Source organism: Cydia pomonella, chromosome 11, assembly GCF_033807575.1.
Source record: "Cydia pomonella isolate Wapato2018A chromosome 11, ilCydPomo1, whole genome shotgun sequence".
Classification (NCBI taxonomy): Eukaryota; Metazoa; Arthropoda; class Insecta; order Lepidoptera; family Tortricidae; genus Cydia; species Cydia pomonella.
The window spans coordinates 19,112,818-19,139,751 of NC_084713.1; the positions used below are offsets into that span (position 1 = coordinate 19,112,818).

The window sequence follows — 26,934 nt, forward strand, 5'->3', positions numbered from 1 at the left end:
ATAAGGAACGACCGAGTTCTCACATTCGGGGTGAACTACTAATTACTAAACAAAGGTACCTACTTTCATTGCCTTTATATTAATATTCCAAAAAATGTGTTGTTTCAGATTCAGGTGAATTCGTTTTAAAGAATGTAAGTATTGCTGGCAGCGATTTATAGGAAATCTTTCATAGATATAATATATCGCGCTTAGTCTTGCCCTTAGCCGTGAATATCTCTTTTTTTTCTTCAATATCAAAAATTGTAGTATCGCTCGCAGACGTATCTGGTTGATAATAGTATTATATACAATCGTGATATAATAGAGAGCTTTTCAGTCGAGTACCGTATTTAGGCAACGAAGCTTGCTGAGTTGCCTAAGTAAGGTACGAGATTGAAAAGCTTGATTATATCACTATTGTATACAATACTTTTTATACGAGTCATCTAAAATAATACTCTTTTACTATAAAACCTAAATAATTAATGAAAATTGGTAAGTATCTCAGTAGACAAAAATGTAGACATAAACGCGCAACTCCCGCCCCGCGCCCCACGCCCGTTTAAGGTTGACTCACGCTACACAGGGGCAGGGCCGGGCCGGAGCTTCCGGCGCTTCGTTTTCTATGGAAAGCATTACGTCATCACCGGAGCTCTGGAGTGGCCCGGTGCGGGCTTAGTCTTTTCTATGGGATCGCGGCGGCACATGATTGGTAAAAAAAATTATAATTGACTACAGCGTATCGAAATTAATCTTATAATTGAGTGGAGCCCATATATGAAAAGTACGCAATAATAGTTTGATATACGAAATCTTAATTCAACCATTCATTACAGTCGACGAGTAGAAAAATATATTTTAGTTTGGGTTAGTAGTGTTAGCACATTGTTACTGGTGAATCTCAATGTAACTTGGAACTCCAGCGCCGTTAAGAGGAAATACCAGCTGTGCCCCTTCTCAGATTTGAGAATTTTAGATAATATCTCCGTCGCGCTCACCGGCTCGGCTCCTAAAATTTGTGCGACAAGCACAACTGCAGCTTAGGCGAGAAACCCTGCGTAAAAATCTCAGAAATCGAGGTTTCGTTCTCGACATTTTCCTCATCCAACACTTAACCAATCGTAATGAAAGTTTGGGATAAATAATGACAAACAAATTATCTGTGTCGGGCCGTTTTGATTTTTGCGTTTGTTAATGCCGATCTTGTATGCTAGGCGTATATTTACGGCGCATTTTTTTGGCCATTTTGAGCGCTGTTTGAAGTAACTAGGTCTTATAAAAACCAGAGTATCAAAAAAGCAAAATGTACAGACACAAGTAATGGTAATATTGAACTCATATAAAAAAAATCATCTAGGGCCAAAATCCAGAGACAAAAAAGTCGAGAACGTTTGTATGGAAAAAAATACTACTAATGTTTCCCCTGAAAACATTACTGTCGCTATGCCTCCCTAAGGCGTGTAGACAAAAAGGAAGGAATTGAAAGATTCACACGCTTCTGTACAATCTCGGCAGCTCAGTTGTTAAGAGCGGTCGGACCGGTGTTCCGAAAGGTTGCAAGTTAGAGTCTTGCCCGAAGCGGGAATTTTTATATTTTTCCTAAATGTCTACTTACCTATTTTTATTCAAATAAATAATTTTCTAAATAAGGAGCGTGTATAAACTGTAGGAGGCAGCACAGGAGACGTCAGATTTTTGGCGCGACGTGTAATTGTGAAGTTTATGCTTCCAATGTAAGATGACAGAACCTACTGATGCACAAAAAAACGTACGAGAACGGCAGCACTTGCTGTGGCGTGAAGTTTCAATGTACATGTTTATGTTTCCAATGCAGGCCACAAAATGGCAGACACTACAACGTGCACGGTCCCTATCGATTCAGTTCTGAGGTAACATACGGTGTACAAGTTACATCTTATAGACCTATAGCAGTTCTACCAGTGTTCGGGAAAGTCTTCGAAACGATACTTAATCGCCACATAAGTCGTCAGGTGACTGATCGTCTGCACTCTAGCTAGCACGGCTTCCGTAAGTCCCGGTCTACAACAACTAATCTCGTGGATCTCGCTGACTATGTCTGTAAAGAGATGGATGAGGGACGCAGGTTGATGCTGCGTACTTCGATTTCAGGAAGGCCTTCGACCTGGTCGACAACGACATTCTGTTGGGGAAACTAGCGCTAACTGGGTTTACGCCAAAACATTTAAATTTTTTCGCTAGTTACATGTCCAACCGGCAACAGTATGTCAGGGTGAGCGGTTTTGAATCAAGCGATTACTACACCCGGTCTGGAGTTAGTCAGGGCAGTACTCTAGGGCCTACGCTGTTTCTCCTTATGATTAATGATTTGCCTGATGTAACTCGCAGCGCTAAATGCCTTCTTTTTGCTGATGACCTTAAGCTGTTCCTAGGTATCAGTAGTATGGCTGACAGTGCGAGATTGCAGGCTGATATTGATGCTGCAGCTGAGTGGAGTGTGTTAAATCGGCTACCTTTTAATGTGAACAAGTGTAAGGTGATAACTTTCTCACGCAAACGTTCGCCACTCCTAACTCAATAATATGTATAGTTTAGCCGATGCCACCTTGGAAAGAGTTAGTGAAATCCGCGACTTGGGCTTAGTTCTTGTTGATAGATTTGACTTTCACACACATGTTAATATTACTAGCAGGCGAGTAAAACATTAGGGTTTGTTATGCGGATATGTAAACAGTTTCATGTTGGAGTGGCTAAAGTTTTATATAACGCATATGTGCGCAGCAAATTAGAGTATGGTGCCATTGTTTGGGATCCTTATGAGGACAAGTACACTCTAATGTCCTCGTTCCCATGAAGTCGTAACGACAGATGTATAGAGCTTTAGAGATATATATAATGTGGAGAAAAAAAAGGTACATCCCTAGTAATTAACTCAACTTGTGACACCCTACAAAAATGAGGAATAACAACACATCTCACATCTCTTTTTGACACATTATCTAATTCGTAAGGAAGCTAAGGACGGGTATACATGTTTGTGAAGCATTTTTTCTTGACTGCATTGATCCATAATTTCAACGACTACGTCACGTGTCCATCTTACGAATTTTCAATCTGTCGAATCTGTCGGTCACGTGACCTGTCGCGAGTTTAATATTTTTTCCCCATCCCAAAAAGTGCACAGCGCCGCTAAAGAAGTTTTCACTTCAAAAAATAATATAATGAGAACCGGGGGCCAGGTATAGGACATACCGTCTTATAACTGCAGAATACGGAACTAGTATTCCCATTATTTTTATAGGTAGTATAGTATCCGATAAGTCACCGATCCAAGTCCGATTAAACGGGTTTATATTTTTTCCAGTTGGTATCGCTGTCAGGCGCACACAGTTTCCTACAATACACTAAAATGCCGACGCAAGCTCGGTGGTTAAACCTCAAGTTAAAAACAAACGAACCCGAGGGCCTGATATTTATGTACTTCAGCCAATCGCAAACGCCGACAACACTTTCAATGATCAATGGTAAGAAAATAAAACATCTGCGGCCCTTCAAGTTGAAAAGCTGTAACAGATCGGGCATATTGGACCGCGACATTGCTCCATTCAGCAGTATATATCTGTTGAGATCGCTCTCACATGCTCTTACTTATAGCTGCGTCCTTACCGGACAACGGTTCACTAGATCGAGGGCCCCACTAAGGTCGATTTCCGGTACAATATGCCTATCTGTTACAGCTTGAAACAAGTTCTAACCAAACATTAGCCTTATTTCCATAGCAATTTCAGGACATGGGCATAAAAATCCGAAATCCTCATATTAGCTGTGCATAGTGTGCATGTTTTTCCACGGAAAGATTTGCACAGGAATAAATGAAACGTATTCATCCTAGTCACCAGATATGTATAATAATTTCACTATCCACAGGTTGGCCCTAAATTCGTCAATTTTTATATATTGATTTCTATTTAATTTAATTTTTTTTTTTTATATATATGATAATAGTTATTTGTTCTACAAGGGGGCAAAGCCACGAGCGTAGCGAGTGGTTCGAGAAGTGGAATTTGGGCGTTGCGATATGTCAACTGCCTAGCAACGGAAAAGCATGGCTCAAAATTATAATTTTTATTATAAGATAAGCCATTTTACGATTTTTATTCGCATCAATCGCTTGTTTTATTTATGAGTATTATAAGAAAAGAATAAGAATAGCAAATTAATACTCTGCGGAAGGCTAAACGCGTTTCTCGGGGCCCTACATGGACGTGACAGCCGCCGTCGATCAACGCAATCAAGAAATGTTTTTATTTACGTTTTGAAAATGATGTGCTACTACAGTTTCACTTCAGTACTTTTATGCACAACTTTCTGAAAAGTGATATTTGCAGTGTTTTGATAATATGTTTTGTATGTATTTTGCTTATAATTGGTCCAGGTATTGTATTCGTGTACACAAAACAATTTAAATGCCGCCCCTACCACTTCACTTGCAGAACCTTTAATCCAGTACCCACAATGCCCACAAGGCCGTTTTCAAAGGTAACGAGGACTCAACGTACACATCACATCGCCAAGATCCACAATAACAGATCAGCCGGGTGCACGCCATCCATCTCTCTCCCAGCACCTAATACCTCTAGCACGTCAGACATTAGTCAACCACCCTTTTCGGAAACTCTAGGTAGCTTAAAAAATTCTATTCCTATTATAAAACGAATCCCTCGGAGCGCGCGTATCCTGGTTGCTCAAAAACTCACCGCAAATGTGAAAGCTGCCGTGAATCAGAACTCTCCAGAAACCTGGAAGCACCTTCTCACTTACCCTACAGAGTTCTGTGGGACTACAACTTGGATAGGAATAAATAAATCCCTTTTGGGAAATAACAAGGAAACGTAGTCTTTATTGACAATCAATAGTCGTTTGTTAGTCGTATACCCCGAGATCAAAAATTCCTTGTAGCTTTTCACCTATTCGCATTTCGCCGCGATCTCTAAATTTCTAAACAGTTTTTTTCTTGTATTATGATTCTGGTCGCCAATTAAAATGGTGTATAAAATTCATAGTATATTTGCTTTCCTAAACAACAAATTCTCCAAAGCCGGTTAATGTATGGCTGTAACAATGAGGTCAATAAGCGACCGTATTTTTATTATATCCCAGTGATATAGCCAATTTTTTTACGATTAATACAATACACTACAACAATATGCGACCCAGGTAAAAAGCGACTAAAAATATTTGCGGCTAACTAAATAGGCTATTGATAATACATGCTACATCAAAATTTGCTACTGTTGTAAAAATCTATTAAAAATATATGCGAGTAACAAACTATACCACCGATATTACACGCTACAACAAAGCATGGCTATCACGGCGAAACGCGAATAGGTGAAAAGCTACAAGGATTTTTTGATTTCGAGGTATACGACTAACAAACGTCAATAGTTATTAATATACATATGACATCTGACATAAAAGATATATTATTGGCTTAGCGGCCTGCGTTCGCGTAAGACAACCAAATAGTTTCGCCACATCAGCCTCCCCCAGACCTTAGAGTCGATAACGTAAAGGGAACCAAACCTGACGGCCAGAGCTGGTCTTCCTAGGTTCGGCGACGGGAGGAGTAGGAGAAACTATTGTGGGTGCTGCTGTAGCACCGGGAACTGGAAAAGCACTAGAACTACCTGGTTCATCTGACAAGAAGTACGCTGGTTTGATTCTATCGATTGAAACAGAAACAGCCTTTCCTGAAATGTTGATAACAAAATATTTATCATTTCTTTCCAAAACTAAGTAAGGGCCGATAAGGGGGCTCTAGTGATTTGCGCACCAGATCTTGTCTTACAAATACATGTGTAGCCGTAGACAGGTCCTTAAAAATAAAAACTTTTGCAGTACCATAGCGAGCTACAGCCGAAGGCTGCAATTTTCTAATGTGTAGACGTAACCTTGCAACAAATTTGTATAGTCAACTGAATGTTTGTTGAAAAACTCCCAAGGTAGTTTAAGCGCTTCCCCGTAAACGAGTTCAGTGGTAGACGCGGCTAAATCATCCTTCCAGGCACCTTCTAGGCATCCCTAGCAGTACAAGTGGAAAAGATTCCGTCCAAGTATCGTTTGCGTGACACATAAACGCCGCGCGATACCCGTACGCTCCATATCTTCAAATTCACACAATTTAAACTATCCGGTGCTAGTCGCTTAGATCGCGAAAATATATATCGGTATAAAATGCTGCGTGATATGTTTGCAAATACGTTGTGCGGGCTACCAATCGGCCGCAATATATCAGGGTACTCCGCCAACATACAATAGGCAGATTTACCTGTGATAAGTTTAGTTTTCGGACAAGAAACAGGTGCAGCAACACCGGCTGATGCATGCGAAGTTGTATTGTCTATTAAGCGTGAGTTTCGTATTTCTACCGACAAATCGTAAAAAGGTAAAAAATCTACACCTATAATTGGTTTGCTTACATCCGCAACCACAAAACGCCAGACAAAAATGCACCGTAAACCGAAATCAAGTGACAAACTCAAATAACCATAGGTTGCAATAACCGTATTATTCGCAGCAAAAAGTTCGTAGTCCGTTCGACAACGTTTTGGTCCACGCAAAAAGCTCACTGGAAAACACACAAATCTGATCCTGTGTCGATCAAAAATTGAAGTTTAGTTTTAGCATCTGTGACGAACAAACGGATAGACATAGAATTGCACTCAGCGTTTTCGTCACTAAGCTTACCATTCGCGTGGAGCGACTGGTCATCTAGCTTTTTGGGTAGCTACACGGTGGGATACACTTATCTGCTCTGTTACCGAAGGTGGAGTGATACCAGCAGTACTGTCTGTCGTTGTCTGCACGGAATCGACTTCTGGACTGGTTGCGTTAAGCAGAACGGGAACCAGACTATGTTTTCGGTCAAGAGTCGCGTCGTCGTGTAGTTGTTGACATCGCTTCTAGTTTCGTAGTCAACGTTTCAAGTTTTTGGCTTAATTATCGTCGACAATCGAAGGCAGAACAGAAGATGTCGACGCGACTGATGCATGAGGTGTAGCCATCAATGAGTTAGTTTCGTAAGCCTTATCTGCCATTTGGGCTAATTTCTCTAAAGGTACACCCGAACCCCGATACCAACGCCATCATCCTACCCGATCCTCCCGGCCCTTCCGATCCATGCCTCCAGGTAGCGCCCGAGGAGATTCTCGCCGCAGTTTTCTCCTTTCCCAATGGCTCAGCAGGTGGTCTTGACGGTCTGTCGCCTCAACATCTCAAGAACCTACTTGGTGACAGTTGCGGCGAAGCCCGCGAGGCCCTTTTAAAAGAGCTTACATCCTTGGTTAACCACATGTTTGTAGGACAAAATTCACCTGGATGTCACTAACATTCTATACGGAGCCAACCTGTGTGCGCTGATAAAGAAGGACGGTGGCATTAGGCCCATAGCGGTAGGAACAACCTATCGCCGCCTGGCAGCTAAAACCTGTTGCAAAGCCGTATCAGACACACTAAGGGATTACTTCCAACCACTTCAATTAGGTTTCGGCTCTAAAGGTGGGTGCGAAGCAGCGGTACACTCCCTACGTGCCTTCACTTCAAGAAAGGAAGGCGAGGTCTTACAAAAGGTAGATAGATGTACGTAATGCATTTAACTCGGTCGATCGAAGCGCCTTGCTGACACCAGGTCAAGGAAAAAAATCCTGAACTTTATAATTTTATATGGCAGTGCTACAGCAACCCCTCCAAGTTACTTTTCAAAAATAATCTCTTATTCCCTTCCGTCAGTTGTCAGCAAGGCGACCCTCTCGGTCCAGCGCTTTTTAGTATGGCTATCCAACCAATTATAGAGCGCCTAAATTCAAAATTTAATGTTTGGTATCTTGACGATGGTACCCTAGGTGGTAAAGTCGACGAGGTTCTCAAAGACCTAGAAAGTCTTATGACAGAATTCTCAAAAATAGGCTTGACATTAAATTTTTCAAAATGTGAGCTATATTTTTTAGACAATTCCCAAAAAGACACATCAATTTCTAATTTCCAAAAGTTTGCTCCAGTCCAGACATCAAAATTCTAGATTCTAGCTCGCTTTTCCTTTTAGGTTCACCCATCCTCGACGAAGCCTTCCCAGGGTACATCAACGACAAACACCAAAATTTTAGTTATTTTTCGGACCGCTTACTGCAAATTAACCCCCATATGGCTTACACAATTATAAAATTTTGCTTGTTTGTTCCCAAATTTACCTATGCCCTTCGATGCAATCACTTCTGGAAATTTTAGTTTCATTTGTAAGGTATCTGAATAAAAAAAATAAAAGTACCTACCTATTTATTATCTTCAAACTTCAAAATATTCTTCTTTTCGCTATCATACATAAACGCAAAGGTTTGTTAAAATTATTAACAATAATGCCGCAATAAAAAAAAGTCTAGTACGTATTTTTTCCACCTTGTGCTTGATGATGTCAGAATAATGATAAAACAATGTAGGTCGTATAAAAATTCCGATAAGTTAGAGATAAGAATATTTCTGCATAAACTTTATCTGGTTCACAGGCAAACTGGTGGTTATGAGCCTACGAGACTCAGTGGTAACCGTTGACACGGTGTACGACGACTCGGAATGGCACGACGTCACAGTCAACTTGGCAGCCGAACTTGGGTTGAGAGTCAAGACTCGGTAAGTTCAAAGTCTTACAACACCACAACTTCTACATGACCATTCCAAATAGTCCTTTGTGGAACACGCACTGCTAAATTTACGGTTGTTTTACTACCGCTAAATATTTAACTTAACTAAGATAATAAAATATATTCAATATCCATGCTGGTGCCTCTTTTTAAGTACTCAGGAAGAATACAGGTATGTATTAAGTGACAACCGCTCTTCCACAAAGGGATAGAGTTATAATATTATACTTTTACCTTCCATTTTCCCGTTCCGTCATGTTTGAGAATTTACATTAAATAAAATATTATCTACTTCCATATTTCAGTTCTGACATTAATCAGGGGATACCAAGCGGAGTCCTTTTCCTAGGTGGTATAAACTTTAACGCGGTTACCAACATGACCTACAAGGCCTCTACCATCACTCCCTTCCGAGGTTGCATAGCCAAGGTAACCGTTGACGGAGCCTTTCCGGACTGGTTAGGACCTGTTATATTTCGAGGAGCGACCTTCCACAAATGTGAGATGACAACACCAGGTCAGTGATTTTACTAAGTAACTGTTGAAATTTACTTCAATCTTCAAATAAAACTATTAAAACTGAAACTTGTATGTTTCTCCAGTCTCAACCACACCGCCGACTCTTCCACCGACAACCACAACGCTTCAGCCGACGACGCTCCGACCGATTCGGGGATGTACGCTGGCTTGGCTTAATGAAGGGTTTAGGTTCGGTAAGTGGCAGTAAAACGGCAGTACCTAGACTAAACTTATTAAATGACTACCACTTGACGACTATATCAAGTTTTGAACAAGGACAAAAGCTGGTGAATGCGTTATATAGAGCGGCGAGACTCTAATTTTATTATCGTTTGATATATTTATAACGATGAATCGTTTTTGAACAGGCACCCGCGAGGACAGCCGAATCGAGTACGCCCAGCTGCCCCACGGGCCGGCACTGGATCTGACGGTGACACTGTGCACCTCCGACAAGCATGGCGGGCTGATCTTCTACGCCAAGCAACCTCCTGAGCAGTTCTTAGCTCTCTATATGAAGGATGGTCAAGTAAGTTTATCGATGTTGCAGATTCACGGAAGCTTTAGTGAATATTTGTAGCATTAAGCTAATATTAAAGTTTAATTCACGTATTTTTTAGTTAGGTACTCGCGCGACATGTATCGGGGAGCCTCTAGATCTCCATTTTCAACCACTAAGGCCTCGGTCATTCTCACCCGCCGCGGACGGCGCGAGCAGCGGCTGGTTATAGACGCTGGACGCCGCGGACAGCGGGTGTTTGGTCGTTCTAGAACCACCAGTGCGCGACTTGGTTACGACCAACGCGGCCAAAACGACGACAGTTTCCGAAGGGTGGGAAGATTGCCCCCTCCCCCAGAGCTCAAATTTTATATACAATGTATCTAGGCCTCCTTAGTTCACTGGCTGGCCACGCCCTTGGTGTGATAATAAAACAAAGTTGATTTTGGTTTACATATTTTTTCAATTAATGAGTTTTGGTTGTACGTGGAATGGTTTGGTAGAACGTGTTAAATTGACGCGGACGCGAAAGTTGACAGCTGTAAGTACATCTCGAAGAAGGCCCAAGTAGACTCACGACGGTTTAAACTTGATTAATACTTCTATCGTTGTTGACAATTGCAATTGTGTATTTGGTATCTAGCCTCATTTAAACCATTTTTTACAGATCCACTTCACTTTCAACTGTGTCGGTGACAATGCCACCATCATATCCCAGGACACCTACATCGACTCAGAGTGGCATTCGGTCACCGCCAGCCGCAGCAACGACGGCTACGGGAGACTGACAGTAGACAACCAGGTGGTTGGTGAGACGAACACCACCTGCAAATTCCCATTGCCGTTGGCTGCTCCGTACTACTACGGAGGCCTGAGGAACAATGACAGCGCGAAGACGCATTTTGGGGTAAGTTTATTAATTACTGTGTTCTCTCCGCTCCGAGCCACAGCGTTATTGAAGATCAGCAGTGTGATAACTGTAGCTGGTCAGCTACTCCAGTGCCAAGTAGAGGCACAGTTACGTTCACGGCCACGGCACGGTCACATTCAGCTGCATAAATGACTATGATAAGATGTTGACGATTGTTTAAAAATAGGTCTAACTACCTACGTTTATATTAAGCTGTTGACGTATGATCATCCAACCACCTGTCCACCTGCCACTTGGTTAACGACGGTGGAGAAAAACCTGAGAGTGCAAGGGACCAATGACGCACACCTGGCACTGAACCGTGCAGAATGGAAGAAGAGGACAGGGAGGGCCAACCCCAAGTAAATGGGATAAGGTCTGAGTAGAAGAAGTTGACGTCTAAACATCGTCTTATTAGACTTTTATCGCCCGCTGCTGAGCATAGGCGCCACGCCGCGCCGCCGGCAGCGCGATCAACCCTGCGGGACAGGGGCGCGCATTTTGCATTTTGGGACAAATAAGCCCAATTAACCCACCAACCTCTCCATCTCCAGTACAACAGAAGTTGTTTACTATACTATTGAGACGACTACTACTACTTGAATCTGGGGGCACGGCAGTGCCCCCGCCAAGTCAAGCAAAAAAGCGGCACGGCCGTAACATCCTTTTCTCGAAGCAGTTCAGGCCATTTTCGACCCCCCCTATAACTTCCTTGTGGATAAAACTAGAAGCCTGAATTTTCAGTAACCAAGCAGGCATTGCATAAACGCAGTATATTTAAAATTTCATTCAATTTGAACTAGTACTTTAAGAATTATAACTAGTCAAAGTTTCTTAACTTTGTCACTCACTCACTGACTGACCGATCATCAAAACTCTAAGGTACTTCTAGCAGACATAGAAGCTTCAAATTTAGAATACAATTAGTATTTAAGTGTATAAATCAAGGTGTAATCCCATATAAATGTACCTCTATAGGATTACAAAGTTACATTTGCAGTGAATGAATCAGTGTACAGTCGAGTTCATAAATATGTATACATTTCTTCACCTTAATCCATTACAATAAGGTGAGAAATGTATACATATTTATGAACTCTACTGTACATATGTAATAATATTATGGAATTCAAGAAGTAGAAGATACCGAAAAGGAAAAAGAAGTAGGACTATCTACAAAAAGAAATGAGATGCCATCAAAAACATAACTTGTAAAAAAAACAAGTCTCACAACTCAGTTCTTCTACCGTAAAAAAATGTGAGATCCATGTAATACCAAGTCGGTTAACTTATTCAGTCCCTACTTCAAGGGACCTTCAAGGGTTCTTTAAGGGACCTTCTGTCTTAAGTTATTGTTACGTAATTAGCTAACCTAACAATATCTCATAGTGACCATATCAATATTTAAAATCTTTTATGTTTTAAATAAAGAGAATGACTTGGCAATCGCATGAAACAATGTGAGATACCTCACAAGTAGAAGAACTGAGTTGCGAGGTTTTTTTTTCACAAGTTATGTTATCGATGGCATTTAGTTTGATTCCTTGTAACTTAACATTTCCAGGACTTCTACCAGCCGTTCAAGGGATGTATGAAGGGTCTCATTATGAACGGATTTAAGGCCGAGATACAAAAAGTGTACGCTCTCCAATACAGTGACAATGTAGAAGACGGTGTGTACTTCGGACCCTCGACCAAGACCACTAGCAACTACTTGATGGTAAACTAAATATCTATATTATAAGCAATGTACTTACTCGGAACTATTACACCCAACAGTCTTTTGAAGTATAGTGGAGCCAATCTTGGCATATATGATAATGTTGTAAGTTTAAGAGGCCGGTATCGATTTTAGTCGCAAAAATGTCAAATTGATAGATTTAGTGCATGAAATTGTACACCTTTTGTTAACTATTAGAAATAATAAGTACTAGTTTTTTTAGGTCGTCTTGTTATCTTTCATTTTAGTTAATCATTTTTTTGAAAACAGACTCACTTAAATAGTAATTTTTTTTCTGATGGACGTTTAGGTAAACGCGCGTAAAGCACTGATTTTAACGCTCTTATTTGTAAATTTCGTAAAGTTTGGACTGCTAAAAATGGTAATTTTGTATTACACATATGTCCTGTACTTCAACTTTAGTTACCTAGTAGTAATGAAAGTTAGACGAAATCAATTTTCTCCAGAAATTACTTCAGAACAAGTGACAAATTCTCTGAAAATAGACTTAGCTTCAACCTAATCTGATACTTATACAATCTACAACAATTGCTTAAACTGTACTTATACATCATTTTGTATAAATGACCACTATAATTTCTTGATGATTTTTTAAAAATGCCTCTTCTCGTCGTATTATTACCGGTGCCACACGCTCGCGTCCTAGTATCGCGGGAGCGCTTGTAGAGTTAAGACCTATGTCGCTCGGCTCCGCGCCGACGCGTTCGTAACATGTTGATTGTTACGAAGTTATTTATCATTATGTGCGTCGCACGACGTGTATATACAGAGTGGTATCACTCTACTGTGTGCTTGTAAACTGCGACTACCTGCGATTTGATCCTTGTATTGTATTTGATTCTCTAATCTAATTTGTAAGTATTAAGGTAGAAGTACTAGTGCTCGACGCTGCACTAGTACTCGACATGGGTACTTTATGTCAAAGTGACAAGGATTAAGTTCGAATGCAGAAAAATCTTCGTTGTTCAAATTTAACTTATATTTCCATGAAATAAAGTGCCCATGTCGGTGACTAGTGCAGCGTCGAGCACTAGTACTTCTACCTTATACTCCTAAAATTGACATGGTAGATATGATGATATATATGATTTGTTTCAACAATACTTGTGACACCTTATTACCCAGGGCCTGATGATGAAGCTGGAAGGTGGTAGATGATACTCATCAACCGTCTTACAAAAACACTTAGTATTTAGGCTTATTTGAATCGTCTCAACAAGACCTTTGACACGAGGTGGTACTCAGGGTCTGATGATGAAGCCGAAAGGTGGTCCAAAGTACTCATCAACCAGATCGTGAATCCTTTTTGTGTTTGGGCTTGTTGGATTCGTCTCAACAAGATCTTTGACACAAGATGATATTCAGGGTCTGACGATGAAGCCGGAAGGTGGTCAAGAGTACTCATCAACCTGATCGTGAATCCACTTAGTGTTTGGGCTCGTTTGATTCGTTTCAACAAGACCTTTGACACGAGGTGGTACTCAGGGTCTGATGATGAAGCCGGAAGGTGGTCAAGAGTACTCATCAACCAGATCGTGAATCCACTTAGTGTTTGGGCTCATTTGATTCGTTTCAACAAGAGCTTTGACACGAGGTGGTACTCAGGGTCTGATGATGAAGCCGGAAGGTGGTCAAGAGTACTCATCAACCTGATCGTGAATCCACTTCATGTTTGGGCTCGTTCAATTCGTCTCAACAAGATCTTTATCACAAGATGATACAGTCAGTATCAAAAGTAGCGGATGAAACAACGCACCAAAACTATCTGATATTCCAGATAACTTTTCCAAATATAGATAAATTTCTAAAATTCATGCTCAAAAGTATATATTTTACAGTCTTAGTTGTTCTATGTTAAAGACATCACTTTTTGTTAAGCTGTTACAGAATGATACTTAGTCATTTAGTTATTTATTTATTGCAACCATAGTTTAGTACAGATCTTAATAACTAAGTACATTCAGAGTCATAAGGGCCCTGGCAGGGCATTGCAATGTCATACATATTTTAATTTACAATTATCTCAATCGTTATTCGTGAATCTACTTATTTGGTACTTATTATGCATGCATATATTTTTATAATCACATATCTAGTCTTAATTTTATATATTATGTCACACTTATTATTTATATTTTTACAACCATTTGTTTGCACTTACATCTAGATCCTATTTCATGTCAAGTTAGGTATATATTTAAATTTTAACCTTAATTCCAGAATTAATACTTATGAAACGTTATTTGATCCGCTACTTTTGATGCTGACTGTACTAAGAGTCTGATGATGAGGCCGGGAGGTGGTCAAGAGTATGCTTAACAATGCCTTAAAACTAAAATTGGTAAAATAAAAACTTCTTAAAAAGGGACCGGAAAACCCGTTCATTTGCCTTACCCGTTCGAATGGGTAACCCCTTCATATGATAAGCTAATCGTTTGGGTAACCCGTTCAACCGGTTACCCAACAATAATGATAACCCGTATTATTCAGATTAACCTAATCGTAACAAGTGGTTACCGCTTACAGGAGCTGATTCGGTTTGTGTTTTGCGTGTACTAACCGGTAACCTTTCGGTTTAGGGTAAGCCTTACCCCTCTCCCGCGCCTTTCCCCCACCGCTGCGGCACCGCGGCAGAGATGGGCATTACGTAATTAATTCGATAGCTATATTGTAACTACTGACGTAATAGTACATTACGATACAAGTGCGAAAAATAGGAAATTCGAAACGAGTGGCAATAAATTAAAACACGACCGAAGGGAGTGTTTTAAATCGACACGAGTTGCGAATTACCTATTCGCACATGTATCGTACAACGTTTTACAGTACATATGGCCCTTAAAATGTTCGACACAGTAACGTAATATGCTAGTTTTCGCACTAGTGCTATAAAGTAGCACCATATGTACTGTAAAAGTACTTTTCGTTAATGTTGACTTACTATATAGATGCTTGTTTGTATCCGGTTTATAACAGGTTTTAGTAAGATGGCGGCCACACACTTTGTCATAAAAATCATCATTTTAGGTTTTAGGGAGTTCCGATTTTGAAAATGATGACGATTTTGGAATCTAAGATGGCGGGCATGCAGTCATAAAAGTCGTCATGTAAAACGGTTTTTAGGTTTATGGGAGGGCAGATTTCGAAAAAGATGACCATTTTGGAGTCCAAGATGGTGACCATGTACTATGTCATAAAATCGTCATGGATGTCGTTTTATAGGTTTTAGGGAGTGCGGATTTCGAAAATCATGACTATTTTGGAATCCAAGATGGCGGCCATGCAATTTGTCATAAAAGTCGTCATGGATGTCGCTTTATACGTTTTAGGGAGTGCGGATTTCGAAAATGATGACCATTTTGGAGTCCAAGATGGCGGCCATGCAATTTGTCATAAAAGTCTTCATGGATGTCGTTTTTTAGGTTTTAGGGAGTGCGGATTTCGAAAATCATGAGTGTTTTGGAATCCAAGATGGCGGCCATGCAATTTGTCATAAAAGTCGTCATGAATGGAGTCCAAGATGGTGATCATGTACTGTGTCATAAAAATCGTCATGGATGTCGTTTTATAGGTTTTAGGGAGTGCGGATTTCGAAAATCATGACCGTTTTGGAGTCCAAGATGGCGGCCATGCAATTTGTCATAAAAGTCGTCATGGATGTCATTTTATACGTTTTAGGGAGTGCAGATTTCGAAAAAGATGACCATTTTGGAGTCCAAGATGGTGACCATGTACAATGTCATAAAAATCGTCATGGGTGTCGTTATATAGGTTATAGGGAGTGCAGATTTCGAAAATGATGACGATTTTGGAATCCAAGATGGCGGCCATGCAGTAAGTCATAAAAGTCGTCATGGGTGTCGTTATATAGGTTTTAGGGAGTGCGGATTTCGAAAATCATGACTATTTTGGAATCCAAGATGGCGGCCATGCAATTTGTCATAAAAGTCGTCATGGATGTCGCTTTATACGTTTTAGTGAGTGCGGATTTCGAAAATGATGACCATTTTGGAGTCCAAGATGGCGGCCATGCAATTTGTCATAAAAGTCGTCATGGATGTCATTTTATACGTTTTAGGGAGTGCAGATTTCGAAAAAGATGACCATTTTGGAGTCCAAGATGGTGACCATGTACAATGTCATAAAAATCGTCATGGGTGTCGTTATATAGGTTATAGGGAGTGCAGATTTCGAAAATGATGACGATTTTGGAATCCAAGATGGCGGCCATGCAGTAAGTCATAAAAGTCGTCATGGGTGTCGTTATATAGGTTTTAGGGAGTGCGGATTTCGAAAATCATGACTATTTTGGAATCCAAGATGGCGGCCATGCAATTTGTCATAAAAGTCGTCATGGATGTCGCTTTATACGTTTTAGTGAGTGCGGATTTCGAAAATGATGACCATTTTGGAGTCCAAGATGGCGGCCATGCAATTTGTCATAAAAGTCGTCATGGATGTCATTTTATACGTTTTAGGGAGTGCAGATTTCGAAAAAGATGACCATTTTGGAGTCCAAGATGGTGACCATGTACAATGTCATAAAAATCGTCATGGGTGTCGTTATATAGGTTTTAGGGAGTGCAGATTTCGGAAATGATGACGATTTTGGAATCCAAGATGGCGGCTATGCAGTAAGTCATAAAAGTCGTCATGGGTGTCGTTATATAGGTTTTAGGGAGTGCAGATTTCGAAAATCATGACTGTTTTGGAATCCAAGATGGCGGCCATGTAATTTGTCATAAAAGTCGTCATGGATGGAGTCCAAGATGGTGACCATGTACTATGTCATAAAATCGTTATGGATGTCGTTTTATAGGTTTTAGGGAGTGCGGATTTCGAAAATCATGACTACTTTGGAATCCAAGACGGCGGCCATGCAAATTGTCATAAAAGTCGTCATGGATGTCGTTTTATACGTTTTAGGGAGTGCGGATTTCGAAAATGATGACCATTTTGGAGTCCAAGATGGTGGCCATGCAATTTGTCATAAAAGTCGTCATGGATGTCATTTTATACGTTTTAGGGAGTGCAGATTTCGAAAAAGATGACCATTTTGGAGTCCAAGATGGTGACCATGTACAATGTCATAAAAATCGTCATGGATGTCGTTATATAGGTTTTAGGGAGTGCGGATTTCGAAAATGATGACTATTTTCGAATCCAAGATGGAGGCCATGCAATTTGTCATTAAAGTCGTCATAGATGTCGTTTTATAGGTTTTAACGAGTGCGCATTTCGAAAATGATGACCATTTTGAAATCAAATTTGGCGGCCACACATTTTGTCATAAAAGTCATCATGGATGTCGTTTTATAGGTTTTAGAGAGTGCGGATTTCGAAAAAGATGATCATTTTGGATTTCATGATGCCGACCAGGAAATATGTCATAAAAATCGTCATAAATGTCGGTTTATAGGTTTTAGGGAGTGCCAATTTCATAAATGATGACCATTTTGAAATCCATGGGGGCGGCCACACACTTTGTCATATAAGTCATCATGGATGTCGTTTTTAGGTTTTACCGAGTGCGGATTTCGAAAGTCATGACTATTTTGGAATCCAAGATGGTGGCCATGCAACTTGTCATAAAAGTTGTCATAGATGTCGTTTTATAGGTTTTAGGGAATGTGTTCAAAAATGATGAACCTCAACCATGTGTATCGTAAAGAACTCGTCAAGACATTTAAAATGAGCCTAAACTTGATAGCATTATGGGAAGTCATCGATGAGTTCCATTGACAACTTCCGATTTCACCATCAGACCCTCGCCACCATGATTATCGTAAAGAACTCATCAAGCCATTTAAAATGAGCCCTAATTCGATAGCATTATTGTGAGCTATCTATGAGTTCCGCTGATAGTCCCGATTCCACCATCAGACTCTCGTCACCATATGTATCGTAAAGAACTCTTCAAGACATTTAAAATGAGCCCAAACTCGATAGTATTACTAGTAGTTATCGATGAGTTCCATCAACACCTTCCGATTCCACCATCAGACCCTCACCACCAAGTATATCGTAAAGAACTCGTCAAGACCTTTAAAATGAGCCCAAACTCGAAAGCATTACTAGTAGGTATCGATGAGCTCCATCGACACCTTCCCATTCCACCATCAGACCCTCACCACCATGTGTATCGTAAAGAACTCGTCAAGACCTTTAAAATGAGCCCAAACTAGATAGCATTACTATTAGTTATCGATGAGTTCCACTGACACCTTCCGATTCCACCATCAGACCCTCGCCACCATGTGTATCGTAAAGAACTCGTCTAGACCTTTAAAATGAGCCCAAACTCGATAGCATTACTAATAGTTATCGATGAGTTCCATCGACACCTTCCGATTCCACCATCAGACCCTCGCCACCATGTGTATCGTAAAGTACTCGTCAAGATATTTAAAATGAGCCCAAACTCGATAGCATTACTAGTAGTTATCGATGAGTTCCATCGACACCTTCCGATTCCACCATCAGACCCTCGCCACTATGTGTATCATAAAGAACTCATCAAGACATTTAAAATCAGCCCAAGCTCGATAGCATTACTAGTAGTTATCTATGAGTTCCATCGACACCTTCCGATTCCACCATCAGACCCTCTCCATCATGAGTATCGTAAAGAACTCGTCAAAACCTTTAAAATGAGCCCTAACTCGAGAAAATTATTAGAAGCCATTGATGAGTTCCACTGACAAAGGAGATGTGCACAGACAGCAAACGATAAAGAAAGTGACAATAATAGGAGTAATAGGTACTAAACAAAAATATACCAAAATCAATGCAACGCCTTACCATATTAGGTAATTTGCCTTAAACCTTAGCATGTGTTTTGAAATCTACGTTGTGCGCTACTTGACTTAACGTACACTTTTGTTTGAATTAGCAATATTAGGTCGGCAAATTACAAAGCCTTTGACAAATACCGACTGCCGCCGCGCCGCGCCGCGCACTCGCACGCGCACGTAGGGAATGGAACCGCCGTGTTTCGCGTCGGGCGCTACGTTAATAGACCATATGCAATTTACGTAAAAGCTAAAACAGCTTGTTCGTATTTAATCAGCGCTTGAAGCGATAACCCTTTCCCGGGTTTTTAATATCGGTAAGCGCTAACCTGAATTAATTCAAATAATAGTTATTTGTGCAACAAGAGAGCAAAGTTCTTATTTGCATCGAGTGACAATTTTGAGTCCCAAACAAGCGAAAGATTCTATAATAGAATCACGAGCATAGCGAGTGATTCTAATTTAGAATCTTGAGCGTAGTGAGGGACTCAAAAGTCACGAAATGTAAATAACTTTGGTCTCGTGTCGCACATACAACTTTTCACCTCAACAGTGAGAACAACACTATAAGAAAAAAAAGAAACATAATAGAATGAAACTAAACCAGTATTAGTATATTATGCGTATATTATATAGCAAATTAAAAGTTAAAGGTACAGTTATTGCAGTTGGATATAGACAGGTAAGTTATCTTTTTGTTTGGGACATTTATATTTGCAATTTGCGTATTTTGTGACTGGAAAGAATGGGAAGCATCCGTATTTTCATTATCGTTGGTAAAAGTAGGGGACTCCGGTCGTGTCGAATTCGTAAAAGTTTCTTCCGATGTTCCCGGCCGTTCCCAGGGTGTCGACTCCGATCGTGTCGAACTTGTCAGGATATCTTTCGATGTCCCCGGATGTTCCTGATGCTTCGACTCCGGTCGTGTTTGAGGCCGTGTGTGTGAAATAACTTTCGATGTTCCCGGACGCGACCAAGGGTCTGAGCTCTTCACATGTATGGATTCTACTATTCGTTGGCAGATTTTTGATTTATTCTCTACAGAATCTTCGATATAGCCTTCGGCTACTGTGTTAGACCTCCAGCCGCCATGGCGTTTTAGGGTGGTGAGGTCGGCTCCCGAATCTGCTAAAAGTGTGGCCGATGTACGCCGAAAGCAATGCCCGGTGTAAAGATGTGGTTCAGCTAATTTCAAAAAAGTTGCGATTTCTCGGGGCGTCCCACCTAGTTTATTTATACCCATTGGTTGCCTGGTACATTTGGCGTTATGATATTGCAGAAAAAAGCGGTCTGTCTTTGTATTTGCAGGACGTAAAGATTTATACCTTTCTACTAATTCTACATAGGTACTCGTCGCGAACAACAAAGGACCTGTCAATATTCGTTTTTGTATTTGGCAACTTTATTAACATCAATGTATCTGAATGCTTTTCAATTGAATTAATTGTAAGATTTAAGAGTTCATTTGTGCGGCATGCTCCATTTATACCAATTATGAGGATGACCTGCAATAAAATAATCACATACCTATATTGAAAGAAAGTTGCAATTTTTAACCGAAAAAATTGCTAACACAACAATTAAAATACAAATATCAATAACAAATTTTATTTGTATATCCTTTTGATAGCCAAAGACGTCAACTTCAACGTTCAACGCGCGGCTACAGCCTAATACCTATCAACCTTCGTGCATTCTGACAAGGTTCGTGATGACCGAATAACTTTGGTGACCGAAGAGCTGGCGGCTTCCTCGCACAACGTATCAGTATTGCGATACAACGAGGAAATGCCGCCAGCATCCTTGGTACAATGCCTCAAGGGCCTATTTTAGATATAAGCTAGTTATAGTAATCATCTGTATATATCCATTATGTATATATAAATATTAAAATTAAACCTTATCAATCATAATCACACTTGTCAACCCAACAAGGTACTTACTTTTGCCGCTAGAAAATAGTTGTTCGGAGCGTCATTAATAAATTTCTCTATGTTAGAGGCCGTAAGGACTTTAGACTTTTTGGATTTATATCCCACGGAGATCCTTTTTAAGTATGCTACGACTTTGGAATATTTTTCTATGTGCACGTCGTTTTTAGTTTTTAATGTAGCTTTCAACATTGAAAAAATACTCCACATTGTAGAAGCTTGTTTAGTTTCAGACATTTGTATGAAATACGATAAAATAACAGTTTCCGACAAAGAATTTGCTCCCTTTTCCATTCTCCATTTGTTGAAATTATCGTACGCTTTCAAATACTTCTCCCGAGATTTATCCGGGAGGAAACTTAATTCCGCATTCTTTATAGTATCTGTTAACTCCTGAGGGGTTAAAATTAGTTCCTCCTCACTACTATCACTCATTTTCTATTATTATAAACTCACTTAAATATGACGACAGTAACCGTTAGAACAAGTAACAATTTTTTTGAAACGGCTATGAAGAGCCGCGCATTTTTTTTAATAATGAGCAGCGTTCGGATACCTCCTACCTGTTCGAAAACAATAATAAAAATGGTTTGTAAAAACGTGTTCAAGTATTATTCTGTGAGTAATTTCGGCTGTGGTGATTATATTTTACACTAGAAAAGTTAAAATATTTGAATATTAGTATATTTATCATAATTCTAATTTATATTTTAAAGTCAATTGTACTGACAAATCATTTGCTTTCATAGGCTTACGTGTTTCGGAACGATTAATTTTAACTTTTTTAAGGTGAGTCTATTATGAGAGTTCTGTATACGATTGACAGGATTTCGTAAGTTTATGTCTCACTCTTTTTACTAACGAAGAGAAAGAGACAGAGCGAATAGAATCCTGGTATTTCGAACTCGTATTAAGCCCCACATGTTGAAATGACATTCGAATGTAAAGGTCACTTGAATGTCATTTTGTCTCACTCAGTGAGCAAAATGCGATTTTGCTCACTGCTTTTAAGCAGCAATGTATCCGTTTTCGAGCTGCTGAGGTGAAAAAGGATTAGTTTCTTAACCGGTAAGCCAATCAAAAGCTTACCGAAATGAAGCGGTTTTTGGAACACAGCTTTACAATAACCCGGGTTTTTGAACGGGTTAGGGTAAGCGGGTCCGGTCCCTGTATATTACTACGGCTCATGGAAGCCTGGGGTCCGCTTAACAAGTAATCCCAAGATTTGTCGTAGGCACTAGTTTTTACGAAAGCAACTGCCATCAGTGCCATCTGACTCTCCAACCCAGAGGGTAAAACTAGGCCTTGTTGGGATTAGTCCGATTTCCTCAGGATGTTTTTCTTCACCGAAAAGCGACTGGTAAATATCAAATGATATTTCGTACATAAGTTCCGAAAAACTCATTGGTAGAAGCCCAGGTTCGAAGTTCGAACCCGCGATCTCCGCATTGCAAGTCGCACGCTCTTACCGCTAGGCCACCAGCAATTCTGTAAAATAAAAACTTATTACAAAAAAAGTAAACCGACTTCAAAAAGGAGAAAATGCGTTACCAACTGATATGGTTGAAGTCGGTGCAACAATACCGGTCAAAAATGATCAGCTTTATGTCTACAAATCACATTACAACTGTAGTAATAGGTATTATAAACGTGGAATTCAAATTAATCCAAGTCGAATCCTTTATAATTTCAAGATTTTAATCATCACAGAACTTGGAACCCATATAGATTTCAACTTTTTTGTCGGCGGACCAACAGCGACTTGGTTCTCATTTCACAGTTATGTATTTGTACAGAAATTACTAGTAGGTATCTGTCATGAAAGCCGTTTTGCCCAAGCTAAAAAGGAGACCCTAGCTAACGTGTCGTCCTTAAAATCTTAAACAAAAATATTTCCGAATTTAGTATGCAATTTAACCAACTTTACGTGTGTTTATTACACTTGGAATTTCTATGAGATTACATTAAAGGCACCTTTTTTCAAATTAAATAACTATTTTTAAAATCGGATTACATGATAAAGAATTATCGTAGAAAAACCAACATACGTGCATTACGTGCAAATTAGTTAGACGATTTGCCGATAGATGGCGCTGTACACAATTATACTTAGTATAGGTCCTTCTGATCAAAAGTTTTTCGCTTTTATAGTTACACGTCAAAGTTTGTACGGAACTCTCGGTGCGCGAGTAAAACGAACTCGCGCCTTACCGGTTTTTATTTTAAATCCGCTTCCCTCGTCCGGAAATCGAGACCAAATGTTCGATTTTATGGATATTTTGTATGACAGATGAGTGTAAGACCTAATGTTTCTTGGAATTTTTTTAACATTAAAATAAACTGTATCGACTAGTGGAATAAAATAGCAAAAGTTTTATTTTTATTTTTAGGCTGTTCGATTCCCAGGCAGCACCAGTGAATTAAAAAAACTGTGAATACAGTTTTATTTCTTTAAAAAAATAAAATAATAAGGCAGTTTCTCGCCATAGCCCAATATTTGTTTCAACACTAACGATTATATACAAAATTTATCGAAAGTTTTATTTTAACCCAACTAAATATTATGCGTAAGTTGCGAAAGTATCAATACTGTTATGGCGGTCACGTTGTTTCGGCGCACCTGCGGTCGGCGCCGGCGTTCAGTTACTGTGTAAAAGTCGTATCTTCGCGAGTTTTAAAATCGATACCGGGCTCTTAAAGTGTATTTTTTTAAGTGCTATAAAAACATATTTATTTACAATAACAATATACATAATGGATATATACAGAAGATTACTATAACTAGCTTATATCCAAAATAGGCCCTTGAGGCATTGTACCAAGGATGCTGGCGGCATTTCCTCGTTGAATCGCAATACTGATACGTTGTGCGAGGAAGCCGCCAGCTCTTCGGTCACCAGTTACGTCAAAATTAAATGTTTCTGAGATTTATAATTTTGATAATAATTAGCAATTTAACAAAAGGGTTCGTCTTTGAAAAAAATGGTCGAATCTAACCTTTTGATACCTCCCCAGCTCTCTGAATCCGGCTTTCACGTCGGAATCAACATCACCATCTCCATGGACATCAAGCCTCGAAACGCGACGGGCTTGCTTTTCTCTGTCCACGGCATGAAAGACTTCCTGACACTGGAACTGATGGAAGGCGAAGTCATAGTTCGCGTAGAGAACGGGCTCGGAGAGTTCCATGCGAGCTACGACCTATTGCGAGCTAGAAACACTTCGCTGTGCAATGGGAACTGGCATACGATCCAGGGTAAGTTCTGATATTTAGAATGGTTTGTTGGCCTCTATTGACGACTTCGTGTACGTAGAAGTTAAACGTCGCCCAGTCGCTAACTCTTAACCCCATTTCACCCTTTCAAAGCATTCATTTTAGGACAAAAAGATAAAACATGTGTAATTGAGATTTGTAGATCAGTTTATAAGAAACTTTTTTTTTGTAAATAACCTAGTTTTAATAACAGACTTTACAGATTTAATAAATAGCCTTAGTCCAGATTCCTCACGATTATTATCCAGAATGATTAAAATTAGTATTTTTAGGGTTCCGGACCTCAAAAGGAAAAAACGGAACCCTTATAGGATCACTCATACGTCTGTCTGTCCGTCTGTCACAGCCTATTTCCTCCGAAATTATTAAACCAATAAAGTTGAAATTTGGTACATATATGTAAATCTGTGACCCAAAGCCAGAGCCAGTATGTTTGTAGATATATATGTATGTAGGTTCATCTGTTTCCTCAACAACTTCTAAGATAATCGAGCTGATCTGATGATGGAGATAGGAGGTAGGAGCAGTGGCGTAGCTGGGGGGGGGGGCAGGGGTTGTCCGCCCCGGGTGTCACCCATTTAGGGGTGACACCCGACCGTGAACATCAGTAGTGCCACATATAAAAATTCGTAAAACTATGACAGTTTGCAATACAGCCATTAAGGAAATAATATACAACGTGCCCACATTAAGGAACCCGAGAGATTTTGACAGTATTATTCCTGATCATTTTTTTTTACATTTCGCCTAGTTTCAGAGTTAAAACCATTTAATTGTATTGTTACTTAGTGCAAAACGCCTTATTGATCGCGATATTGCCACAATAGGACCTAGAGGCCTATCGCGAAAATCGTAATTCGTAAATTGCGGGATCTTTCTCTTTTACTCCCACTAAGACGTAACTAGAGTGACAGAGAAAGTGCCCGCAATTGACGAAATTCGATTTTCGCGGTTATAGCCCTAGTCCAAATATCCTTATTGATTGATGTCAAAAAGTAACAAGTAACACTTTGCAAAAACTAGCTTATACAAAAAAAAGTTAAAATTCTTTTTGAGTGACAGTTTTACAAATAGCATAAAATTAAGCAAATAAGTACAAATAGTTTAACGATAAATCTAAATAAAACGAAAATAATGCATATGCATTTCTATCAAAGAAAAGAAATGAGGCCCTATTGATTGCAATTACAAAGGAACGGTTATAGAATCAGTAAGCAATAAAAAAAATTGAGGAGTCCAGATTGAAAATCATTGAAATTGGACAGTTCATACAGACAGGTTGTAAAATAAGTTTTTGGTAAAAATTTCATTTTTGGTACAAGGTTTTATTGCTGACTGTACTTTTCTTTCCAAAGGCAACTAATACTCATAGAGACAATTCTAAAAACCCCAAACACAAGTAGGTTGCGTTGTTTTATTAATACAGTTCTTATGGCCACCTCCTGTCTCCATCATCAGATCAGCTTGATGGTACCATAATATTGCATTGTCACCAGATTTAAATACGTAAACAGGTTTTTTTTAAATACCAGTTTCATTGAATGGAAAAAGTTGAGTTAAGTTTAATTTACTCTAATCAAATTGACATATGTCAATGAAAAACTAATCTAAAGCAGCTCATTGACTCTTGTTCATGGTAAAATGTTGCCAGCGATTAAAAACTGATGGTAAATACTTGTTTTACAGGATTTGTCTATACCATTCCATTACTGGTGCCTGTTTCATTATTGGGGTGTTTACTATAGGCGGTTTTTAGTTATATATTAAGTCTATAATAAATAAATAACAGTGAGGTTTACAGTTTGCAGAGCCACTTATTTAAAAATCGTGTGATGTACGGAACCCTTGGAACGCGAGTCCGACTCGCACTTGGCCGGTTATTTTATTGTAATTTTTTCCCTAATGTTAATGTAGCAAATGTATTAAATAAATGTACGTGTCAAGATGTTTCAATGATACACTTTTTACACTTGTGTTAATTGTTTTCAGTTCTCAAATTCGGTAACACAGTATCCGTCGGCGTAGACAACCACTTTAGCGACACCGTAGTGAGAGAAACTAGCGAATACTACGAGGAAACAAGCGACTTCGAAATTCACGATGACAGCGGTCTCTCCACAGACACTCGGTCTGCCATCTTCATCGGCGGGCACACGAGGGCTGTCTCCCGCTTGCGTGGCATACGCTGCAAGTATGGCTACACCGGATGTATTCGGAATATAAAGATTAGAGATCAGCCAGTAAAGATTCCGTTGACGGCTGCGCATGAAAATGTGCATATTGGGGCTTGCCCGGTAGATTAGTTTTTTGATATGACAAAACGAAAAATGAAATATATGTAAGCAAAATATACGTAGATAACAAGATGGTTATTATTGTATGTATTCCTACATTAGTTTGTACGGTATATATTTATCGGCCTTGGTTGCCTGAAAATTAATTATTTCACGCAACACCTTTTAACGGAACGAATAAAATAAAAAATATTTTAATTTAAAAAAGTGTAAAAATCTTAATTTTATTAAAAACGCGTATATCCACGACCATTTTCAATAACTTCCAGAAGGCGTTCCGGCATAGATGCTATTAATTGTCGATGAACATTTTGTTGT

The 26,934-nt window shown here is 39.5% G+C and overlaps 1 protein-coding gene across 1 annotated transcript; it reads left to right on the forward strand.

Moving 5' to 3' along the window:
• The first annotated feature begins 113 nt into the window (after positions 1-113).
• On the forward strand, positions 114-26,785 carry LOC133522488 (laminin subunit alpha-4-like). The gene is made up of 10 exons (XM_061857838.1): positions 114-134; positions 3,326-3,485; positions 8,523-8,646; positions 8,963-9,174; positions 9,260-9,370; positions 9,545-9,705; positions 10,343-10,582; positions 12,150-12,305; positions 24,064-24,304; positions 26,312-26,785. Exons 2-10 carry the CDS (start codon positions 3,371-3,373, stop codon positions 26,623-26,625), a joined length of 1,674 nt encoding a protein of 557 aa, XP_061713822.1. The 5' UTR covers positions 114-134; positions 3,326-3,370; the 3' UTR covers positions 26,626-26,785.
• The last annotated feature ends 149 nt before the right edge of the window (positions 26,786-26,934 follow it).